This window comes from Medicago truncatula, chromosome 6, assembly GCF_003473485.1.
Source record: "Medicago truncatula cultivar Jemalong A17 chromosome 6, MtrunA17r5.0-ANR, whole genome shotgun sequence".
Classification (NCBI taxonomy): domain Eukaryota; kingdom Viridiplantae; phylum Streptophyta; class Magnoliopsida; order Fabales; family Fabaceae; genus Medicago; species Medicago truncatula.
In genome coordinates, this window is record NC_053047.1 from 17662583 (window position 1) to 17673988 (window position 11406).

At 38.0% G+C, this 11406-nt stretch overlaps 1 protein-coding gene across 1 annotated transcript; it reads right to left on the reverse strand.

Annotated features, from left to right (window-relative positions):
- Window positions 1–300: 300 nt before the first annotated feature.
- On the reverse strand, window positions 301–4338 carry LOC25496396 (putative disease resistance protein RGA4). The gene is made up of 2 exons (XM_013596713.3): window positions 935–4338; window positions 301–823 (listed from the first exon to the last, which is right to left on the reverse strand). The coding sequence occupies exons 1-2, from the start codon at window positions 4278–4280 to the stop codon at window positions 717–719; spliced, it is 3453 nt and encodes a 1150-aa protein (XP_013452167.2). The 5' UTR covers window positions 4281–4338; the 3' UTR covers window positions 301–716.
- Between the last annotated feature and the right edge of the window lie 7068 nt (window positions 4339–11406).

Sequence of the window (11406 nt, forward strand, 5' to 3'; positions counted from 1 at the left end):
GTCGCTGTACAGTCAGAAAATCAACAGATGACAAGAGACCAGCAAATGTATTTAATAAGCCGTAATAAACCACCATGAATGATTAGATTTAGAAATTTAGTTTCAAATTGTGTGTTATTTGTTTCATTGACTTTAATAATTGCAGTACATTTGATTACTTATAAATATTGTGTGTCATATCTAATATTCATACTTGAAATTTTACCACTTTCATCTTTCAAAAAAACAATATAAGTCTCGTCTCACTTATTGTCGTCTCACACACAAACTTTATGAAGTATAAGAATAAGAGTATTAGAATATTTAAAAGTTGATAATTTATTCACTCAAAAACGATTACTATAATATTCTTTTTAAAAGGTTCATTCATAATAATTTTATGAGTGAAAATCCAACTAGTTTCCTCACAATCTTTCATTTGGCCAATTTAGTCCTCGACAAAAAATAAATCCACATAAATGTTCAATATAGTTTCAATCATGCAATGTGGAACATACAGCAAACTACGAACAACTTCAAAACCAACTTGAACACTTTGGACATTATAACAGCATCTCAGCCTACCAGGGAACCAAAATTACACAAACCACTATGTTGGAATTGTTGAAAGTGTAATTCGCCAAACAGAGCTCAAGAAACGTTTTCTACTAAACAGAGCAGGCATTCCTTTAATAAGAAGGGATGCACGATTATTATTATTAAATAAATAAATACTATTACTCATTTATATCTGCAATCATCATTTCAAATTCATCTTGGTTTACCCATTGAGCTGGGCGGTGCAAGAATCGCTTCCCCCAATTCCATGCTGATTTAATATTCTCTGCACACATTGTTCAATATAATAAGTCTAAAATCACAGTATATAATTTTATTCTATAGTAAGACAAAAAAGAAAGGAAAAAAAATTAAGAGATTCGTTAAATTAAATTACCACAAATTGTTGGTTTTGCATCAGATTGCAATTGCAATTTGAAATTCAATCTAAATTCAGGAATGTGAGCTATTTTATGCCAATCTTCACCTTTTCCTATCTTCAATCTCTTCTCCAACTTAGGGCAATCATCAAAACGTATCATTTGCAAGTTCCGGAGTTGCTGAAAGTTGTCTGGCAGTGAACTTAACTTTGGAAAGTTAAAAATTTCTAATGTCTGAAGAGAAGTCATGGCACCCAACCAGTCTGGCAAGGATGTTACTGAAGGAAAATAGGCCAGAGACAACTTTTGCAATGAGGGGATGCTTGAGAAGGATGTTTGTAAGCCGTCTATTATGTTTTCATTATCCTCCCAAACTTCCAGTTGACGAAGGGAAGTTAGACTGTTCATGTTATGTGGAAAAACGAATTGTGGACAGCTAATGATTTTAAGAGTCTCGAGACAAGTTAGGTGTCTGATACCCTCGGATATGGATTTAAATCTAGGACATGAATCAACGGACAAAGTTCGAAGAGAACTCAATCCTTGCAACAAGTGCTCCGAAAATGACTCCAATTCATCAAATCCAACAATTCTAAGAAATTCTAAAGCACCAAGAGTACCGAGTTCAACAGGTAACTCCTTGAGTTTGCGGATATTCAATATGAAAAGTGACTTAAGATTATACATATAATTACCCGCAATTCCCCTCGAAGAGGAAGAAGCTACTTCTTCACTGCAATTGTTGTAAATAATGGACTTCATTAACTCTTCATTTCCTCCTTGAACAAAAAGTGACTCGACAGATGGAATGGGTGGCAATGTAAGTTTGGGGACATTTCTTATATTTAACTTTAAAAGTTGTGTTAGCATCTCTACTCCTTTGACTTTTAACACCCTCTCTAAATTTGGTAAGTTGCACAAAGTCAATTTCTTCAATGATGTAAACGCCTTGTCAGTCGCAGATTCATACAAATCATCATCAATGTACTTTATATCGTTCAATCCAGATAGAGAAAGAGCAGTTAAGCATGGTAATTTACCAAATGGAGGAAGCTGCCTGCAATTTTTACAGTCATAAAGAATAATACTAACTAGACCATTCAGAAAAGAAGTAATTTTCATCCAATGAGGAAAATTTGTTCCACCATAACCATTCACCCCAAAATGCTTAAGTCCTGAATGGGACTCAAGAGCTTCCAGTACTCGCTCAGCATCAACACCGCCAACTTTTGAATTAGCTTCATCACCCCATGACAAATATAAGCTATTTAAGTCCTTCTTGCCATTCAAATTAGCTTTTTTAGCATCCTCTTCTTTCGACACATTCTGAAGGCCTTTGATGTGTAGCTTGCCTCCTAATTGTAAGTTTTGTAGCTCTGCTAAACCATAACCAGTTTTTGAATCAACTATGAAATTGGTCAATGTTTTCAGACTAGTTAACTCCCCAATTCTAAAAGGACTTGATTTCAATGATTGACAATCTTTAATCATGAGATGTCGAAGGTCCTGCAATTTGTTGAATTGTTCGGGAAAACTAGAGAAATAAGAGCAATATTCAAGTTTAAGTGTTTGCAGTTTATGCAGTTTACAAACAGACGCAGGCAAGGTTGTGATGCCACTTCTGTAAAGTTCCAAGTACCTCAAATGTATTAAATTCTTCAATGACGAGAGTTGATAAGAACCTGAACGTAAAGCTCGGAGAGAAATGATCGATAGCAACACATCTGAACTTTTGTAGGTTGGTTTAAGTTCAAGAAAGGTTCGCAAGGATTCAACTTTTTTGAAAGGAATCATGTTGTAATCAAATTTTCTCTTGGTATCAAAGCAACCTATATGGTGAGCTCTAGTTGACAGATTAGTTAAGCTTTTAGGCTCAGAAGCCACACATTCTTCTCCAATAACAGACTTAGCTAAATCATGGACTAAATCATGCATTTTAAATGTAATGTTACCTGCTAAATCTGATTTGACTTCTTGAAAAAATGACCTTTGGTATAATTCATCCCATATCTCATTACCAACATGCTCCATCTGTAAATTACCTCTAGATGTAACAAATCCATTAGCCATCCAAAGATGAATGAGCCTTTCCTTCACCATTACAAAATCCTTAGGAAAAACAACACAGAAAGTAAAACATGGCCTCAATGACAATTTCAAGTTATAGTAGCTTAGTCTCAAAGCAGACATGACAGGGTTCTCATCGTCTAAATTCCAAAACTCACTTTCCACCACAGAAATCCATTGATGTTCATCGCTTTTAAAGCGCAAAAGGCTTCCCAATACTTTAGCAGCAAGAGGTGAACCCACACATTTTCTCACTAACTTTTGGCCTATTTCCACAAGCTCTGCACGCCCTTCTCTCTTTGCTCCAAAAGCATGTTGTTTGAACAAAGACCAGATGTCATCATCAGATAACCGTGATAAAGGATGAGCATCATGAGTTCCCATGATGGATGCAACAATGTCAAGTCTGGTAGTGACTAAAATTGATGCACCTTTCTTTCCATTTGGTAACAAAGACTTGAAGCTATTCCATTTCACTTGGTCATCACTCCACACATCATCAAGAACAAGCAAATACCTTTTGCTTTGCAAAATTTCTTGAACCTTTTTTTGCCTTGACTCTAAAGACAAGAGATCTAGATTTTTTCCAATGGTGTTTTCTATGATGGACTCTAAAATTTTCATCAAACTGAAATCATCCGAAACACACACCCATATTTTCAAGTCAAAATGTGTTTTTACCCTTTCATCATTGTAGACCACTTGAGCGAGTGTTGTTTTTCCTTGTCCGCCAACACCAACAATGGAATAGACAGAGAGTTCTTCACTGTCACTAGCATTTAGAAGAAACTCTACAATCTGCTCTTTATCTTTGTCTCTTCCATATACTTTCGGTTCGGTGATAGCAGAAATAGTTTGGATCTGTTCATCATCTCCTCGTTGGTGCTCCTCCGTGACTCCCACCGGTTGAAATCCATACTCGATCCTTTCTTTAGCAATATCGTCAATCCTTTTAGCAACCTCCTTCATCCTCTTTCCAATGTTGCGATGAGCCAAAATCTTCATTGGATGGAAACGGGTGATGCACTTGTTGCCTTCATGTGCTTTTGAAGTTATTGAACATTCATCCAATATATCATCAAGTACATAAGCAGCATCACCCAATTTCTGCAGCCATTGTTTCACAACATCGCTTGTTATCTGCTTCTTTTCAGCATCTTTTAGTACAGCACGGATTGTGGTGAGGTTTTCATTTAGCTTCTGGGTCAATTCTCCAACACCCAAAAAGGATGCAATCTCCTCTCGAACAAAAGATCCGAGGTTTTCAATCACGATTCCAAGTAAAGCTTCAGCCATTTCGAGAAATGTGAACAGAAATGAATCAAAGTTTGCTGTAGGAAGTTGAATATGGTAAATTGTTTGTTTTTGATGATTAAATCGGGGGCTAAAGTTGCTTCTTATAGACAACAATAATTAGTATTACAATGAGGAAAAGACACAGTTTGTGAAACTTTTCATATGAAACACATTCATGTCCGTTCATTTACTTAGTGCTTAGGAATATTGTTGTCTGTCAAAGGTAGGGTTCAATTATTGAGAATAATTGTTAAATGGAGAAGAATCTCATTCCAAAACTCTAGCATAAAGGATGAGTCCTAATACGCTTCAATAATTATACTGCAAGTTTTCTAAACATAATAAATAATACAAAAATTTAACCTATAAAATGATCATACCATTTTCAAGTTTAGATAAAGAAGTTTGTCATGAAAGCAAATATATTGGAAAATTATCCACCTAAACTCCTACTTCCTGCGTAAATTTCAACAATAGTTCAAAGTAATAGGGAGTTAGCTAGGTCAGTTGATTTGAATTAAAGAAAATATTAATCTAACAAACTAACTATACAAACAATTGTCATTCAAAAAAATTAATATTCAAAGGGCATGTTTGCTCAGACCTATTTTTGAACTTATAGCTTATAGTTAGGGTTGAGAATGAATCGGACCAACTCAAACAAAATCTAAGACTCGATTCGATAATTGATCCCTTGAACTTGGTTTATCAACCAAATGAGATGAACTTGAGTTCGTTAACTAAATGAGTTGAACTAAAGTTATATATGGTTTGACTTGTTTGGTTCATGATCTGACTCGATTAATATTATGTATAATACTTAATTTTTTTCATTTTGAAATTTATATAATTGACTTAATATATTTAAATTATAAATTCTAGTATTAATGTATGTTGATTTTAAAGGGATTATTACTAGTATTAATTTAATTAACTATTTAACATTTTTATGGTACAACTATTTAACAATTATGTAAATCAAACAATTTAATAAGTAAAACCTATAAAAGTAGCAGCAATATGTGTGCTCTGGTTCAAGACCACATGTTAGTAAACAATAGGAAAACTAAAGCCTGGTACTCCATTTCCAATACTCTGAAGTGAGTGGCTATTGGTTAAAAATTTAAATTTAAATCAAAATATTCGTGCTACCAAATCTAACTGAGTTGTTTATAAACTTGAATTGAGTTCGAGTGTTCGAGCTTAAATAAAAGCTGGAATTAAATTTGAGTCAAGTTTTGAGCCGAATAAAATTTTATCGAGCAGAGTTGAGCTATGTTTGATTCAATGTTTCGTAGCAATCATTTTTTTATGAGCTTATAGCTTATTTTTATAAATTTATAGTGGTTTGTGATAAGCTAATTGAAGTAGCTTAATTGAAAAATAAATAATAATTAAATTTACAGTTTTTTGTTATTTCATATTTATAAATTATTTCAATCGTTAGTCAGCTATAAGCTAGCATATATCGTTTGACCGAACTTTTTTCAATTTTAAAAGCTACTTTAAACTTGAAACAAAAAATAAGAGTTTTATATAAGTAAAGCTAAAGTTGTTTGTTTGTATTACTTTAGCTTTATTAATTATAAAACTCTTATTTATATAAACAAAATTTTAAGACATTAAATTTATGAATATTTTACTTATAAAATGTTCAATAGTTATTTTTACATCTGATATACGATATTACTAAGATGTCAAATGTCACTGTGTACTTTTGAACGTGGGAGCCGACGTTGGGAATTGGTATCCATTGGTTTTCTATCTTTATATATGCTTGCTTTTCAAAATAGCGAACTTGAACATATGCTAATATGATATGATTAAATATTCGAATATTTATGACCCGTGCGACGCACGGGTCTTGTTGACTATAATAGAGACTAATGAATAATCTTTATACTATAAGATCATGGATAGATCAATAAACGCAAATTAGAATATTAAAGATACAATATTACGATCAAATTTGTCTTACTATGTCCTTCAATTACACTTGAATCTTATCAAATTTTATATTTTAGTTTTGAAAAACTAATCAATTAAAGAATGTTATTTTATTTTATCACAATATATTATATATATTATTGGGGCATTATCTTCTCTGTTTTTTTTTTAATTATAAAGAAAAAGATAAAAATAAAACAATATTATATTGTTGCACGGATCAATTTTATTTATTACTTTTATAGTTAAACATCAAAAATTGACTTGTAATGATTGTTTTAAATTTCTACTCACATGAAAAACAAAGTCACTTCAATTAATAGAATTTCTAAATCACACGTAGAACTCTAAAAAGAATAATTACACTTTGATATTTACTAAAAGTAATAATATATTTTTCCAACCAAATACATATCATATCCAACCAAATAGAAGAGATCTTATACAATGGATTAATTATTTTGAAGATGTGCACTTGGTTGAAGAGCTATGTATTTTCAAAGGGGTATAACAAAAGATGTAATTTAATGCAATTCATGGTTCCTAACAAAATTTTTTGAATTTCAAATTGAAGAAGTGTTGGAATGAAATAGTACATTATTTCCTTAGCACTTAGCAATTAATGTGAATCATTTGGAAGGAATTTTCTAGGTTTACTTGCTGCAAAAATTAAGGTAGCTGAGTTTGCATGAAAATTAGGGTATTTTGTTTGTAAATGTATTAAATAAGTGTACAACAACTTTTCTAAAAAATTTTAAATGAGAGAGAGAGAGAGCGACTTAGAGACAGAGAGAGAGGTGACTGGCCGACGCTTCATCGCGGACAGTCACGCCGCTGGCGCTCCTGTTCGCCGGTTGTGAGGTATCATGGGAGGGGAAGGGGGCCAAGCAGGGTGCCACCAAAAGGGGGGAGGGGGATGATTGGCTTGATGCAAGACCGAGACGTCGGAAAGCGGTGCGACGGGAGGAGCGAGGTCAAGAACGGTTGTCGGAGAACTGGAGGCGCAGGGATCGGAACGGTTTTGTCGACCAGCAACCTAGGTTTAGGGATTCGCGGGAGGGGCCTAGGGATTTTGAGTACCGGCTTTCTTCTCCTTGCAGGTATCGCACGCGGTACAGAGATGACCAGATGGAGGCGCGCACTGCAGGAAAGGGTTGGAGAGGCAGGGGTGAGTTTGATCGAGCTGCTCGTCGCAAGCCGGCGCTGTTTGAGGATCATGATGGATGGAAGGTTGGGCGCGGTGGTGGAGTGGTGTTGCAATCTGCACGCAGCAGTTCTGTTGTTGCGAAACGTGCCAAGTTTTCGTGCGAGGTGAAACTGAAACAACAACAGCAGCCTGTTGTCGTTGCTGATCTTGGACATGTGCAAGATAAGGAGCATCCAGAACAGTCACGGCTGAAGAGGTTTGTTACCTTTTATTTCACGAATTTTCCGCCATTTTTGTCCAATTTCTATCTTCACAAGGGTTTTGAGGTGTGTGGCATGTTATAAGATGTGATTGTTCCAAGCAAGCGAGATGTTAATGGTGAATGCTATGGTTTTCTTCGGTTTGCGAATGTCCGTAACGTGACTAAACTTTTTAAAGCAGTGAATGATGTTTATTTTGGTAATTTTCGTGTTCATGCTAAGGTAGCGAGGTTCGATAGGTCTGATGTGAAAGTGTTGGTGACGGAAGGTGAGGACGCGGGAGAGTTGGATGCGACGGAGGGTAAGAAAGGCCGGTGCATGGGTGAACGAGAGTGGCTGAAGAAGGGAACATAGATAGCGGGAGTGTGGGGAAGGGGAAGCACGTGGAGGCGGATGTAGGCGATGGTAGGAATCAGTTGGTAGTGGTGAGGGTGGGGGAGGTGAAGGTGCGGCTGGATAGGGGGAAGTTGGCGAATGATAGGAGGCTATCAAAGCGGAGTGATAAGGAAGCTGTTAAGTCTCAACAGATACCACCGATCCAGGGGCCGGTAGAGAGACAACCTTCAATCCAAAAATTGTTACGTTTGTATCGGTCCTCTAAGGAAGATTTGCAATGGGTACGTGATGGTTTTTTAGCTTCTGTGCGTAACGGTGAGGCAATCCCGGTTGTTCAAACAAGAACTGAAGACGCTGGCTTTAAGGATTTAGATGTGATACCGTTAGGTGCTGATAGAGTCTTTATTCGAAGTGAGTCGGATGTTGAGGTTTCAACTATTCTGGCAGGTGCTCGGGATTTTTTTGATCATATCTTTTCAACTATTGTGCGGTGGGATAAACAATTAGTTCCGTTTCAGAGAGGCGCTTGGCTGAGACTCTATGGCATTCCTCTTCACGCTTGGAATGAGAATTTCTTTAAACTGTGTGTTCTTGAGTGTAGAAGATTTCTGCGGTCTGACGGGTGCTCTGTCGATAGGGACCGGTTTGATTACGCTCGGATTTTGATTGCGACGTCTTCTTTGGAGGTTGTTAACTGTGTCGAGAAGATTGTTGTTGACGGTGTGGTCGTGGAGATCAGAATCATAGAGGAGTATGGGTTTAATATTGGGGACGATGTTTGCCTTTATGATAATGATGATGGCTCGCGATCGTCTAATTCCGATCATGACGATTACGGACGTGTTATGGATCAGGAAGCTGACGCTCTGGTTGAGAATTTGGCGAGGGATATTGTGGATGCGAGCAAGGAGGTGACTCAGAACAGTGAGAATCTAGAGAAGTCGCATGAGGTGGAGGTGGATGGTAACGTCGAGCTCTCTTTAGTTAATGAGGGTGGCGGTGAATCTAGTGTGGTGCCCCCTTTGATAGGGGTGAATCAGCAGGAGGTTGAGGCGGATGTTAGTGGCGTTAAGGCAGCTGAGGAGCATGTTCCTAGTGATATCGAATCAGCAGAAGCGAAGGATAGAGGGAGGATGTTGCGAGCTTCATCGTGTCCACCTTGTGCGGCCCTTTCCGTTGAATCAGGACCATGGAGCCTTGAGTGGCTCAGTGAGCATCATAATGGTGACGCTGGTGTTATTTCTTCGGCAAGGAAGAAGGTTAAGAAAGTGGTGCGGCCCATTGCACAATCCAGTACCATCGTTAACAAGCGGAAGAAAGTGAACGGAATTTTGCGACACTCGGTGATTAGTCTGAAAAAGGTGGCGCGGCTGCCTAGCAAAGATCGTTCCTCAGTTTTACACATCTTAAAATCTAAATTGAGAAAATTACAAGGCTCGGAACGCCTTAAAAAGGCGGTAAAAGTGGTTTCTTCGGGAGCTTCGGATGGTAGTTCGTCATCGGGGTCCGTTAACAATGATTGGGTTAATTGGGTGGCAGTGCATGGAAATGAGAAGGTTGTGTTTGATGATGTCAAAGGTATCGGTGAGGCTATTGGTGTTCAGTTTAATGGGAACAATTGTAATATGTTTAAGGTTTTAGCTAGTAAAGGGAGAGGGAGAAGGGATGGGGGAAGTGAGGGAAAGGAGGGTGAGGTTGTGGTTGCTGATGAGTGTTAGTTGGGGGTGAGGGAGGTTAGGGTGAGAGTGTGGTGATGAAGATAATTTCTTGGAATGTGCGGGGGTTGGGTGGGATGGAGAAGCGTAAGGAGGTCCGAGCTTTGATTCGAGATAAATGCTCTCTGATTTTATGTATTCAAGAAACTAAGTTACAAGTTTGTGATGGTGGCTTTGGTGCTGATTTGTGGGGTCACCAGTCTGTTGCCATTTCTTTCCGTCCTTCTATCGGAGCGTCAGGGGGTTTGCTTACGGCATGGGATACTTTGGAGGTGGAGGTGTGGTCTACGGTTTCTTTTGATCATTATTTACTCATTCATGGGCAATTTCTTAAATCCAATGAGGAATTTTATTTGTTTAATGTTTATGCTCCTTGTGATGCTAGAGAGAGGACTTTTCTTTGGGATTCTTTATCTGTCCGTTTACAGTCGTTGAGTGGGAAGAAGGTGTGTGTCTGTGGTGATTTTAATGCTATTAGATGTAGGGAGGAAAGACGTTATGTGTCTGCAAGTCAGGTAGCTTCAGATTTCAGTCACTTTAATGCTTTTATTGATAACAATGTTCTGGTGGATCTACCTTTGGGGGGCCGTAATTTTACGTGGTTCAAGGGAGATGGTAAGTCGATGGGTCGTCTTGATCGGTTCCTGTTATCAGAGGATTGGTGTCTGGTCTGGCCAAATTGCTTGCAGATTGCTCAAATGCGTGGTGTGTCAGATCATTGCCCTATTATTTTGTCGGTTGTAGAAGAGAACTGGGGTCCAAGGCCGTCTCGTATGTTGAAGTGTTGGACCGATATTCCTGGGTATAGGCAGTTTGTGAGTTCTAAGTGGAAGTCTTTCCAGGTTTCTGGTTGGGGTGGCTATGTCTTAAAAGAAAAATTCAAATTATTAAAATTTGCTCTTAAGGAGTGGCACGCCTCTCATTCTCAAAATTTACCAGGGAAGATCTTGGCTCTGAAGGAGCGTTTGGCAACGTTAGACAAAAAGGGAGAATCCATGTTGTTGACGGATGAGGAATGCGCAGAGATCCATGGGGTTTCCTCGGACATTCTTTCCTTGTCCCGCCTGAACACTAGTATTTGTTGGCAGCAGTCTCAGGTTCAGTGGTTGCGTGAAGGAGACGCTAATTCTAAGTTCTTTCATTCTGTTTTAGCTAGTAGGCGGCGTCGCAATTCGTTATGCACTATTTTGGTGGACGGAGTTGTGGTGGAAGGTGTTCACCCTATTCGTGATGCGGTCTTTCGGCACTTTGAGGATCACTTTCGGTCTGTAGCTGTGGAGCGCCCTAGCCTGTCCAATCTTCAGTTTCAGTCTTTGTCCGTTGAGGAGGGGGTGGGTCTCATTAAACCGTTTTCGATTGATGAAGTTAAGGCGGCTGTTTGGGATTGCGATAGCTTTAAGAGTCCGGGTCCTGATGGTATTAATTTTGGCTTTATCAAGGAGTTTTGGATTGATTTAAAGGATGAGATTTTTCGTTTTGTTTCAGAGTTTCACCGCAATGGGAAATTATCCAAAGGTATTAACTCCACTTTCATAGCCCTCATTCCTAAGGTTGACAACCCCCAACGCCTTAATGATTTTCGTCCTATTTCTTTGGTGGGAAGTCTGTATAAAATCCTAGCCAAATTATTAGCTAATCGTTTGCGGGTGGTTATTGGTTCTGTAATTTTGGATGCGCAGTCTGCATTTGTTAAAAATAGACAAATTCTTGATGGTATTCTT

What these genes read in the sequence shown, in the direction of transcription:
- LOC25496396 (XM_013596713.3), bottom strand. Translation starts at nt 4,280, where the DNA reads ATGGCTGAAGCTTTACTTGGAATCGTGATTGAAAACCTCGGATCTTTT. An exon ending in TGCAAAACCAACAATTTGTG is followed by an intron (nt 824 to 934) that starts GTAATTTAATTT and finishes CAATGTGTGCAG; the next exon opens with AGAATATTAAATCAGCATGG.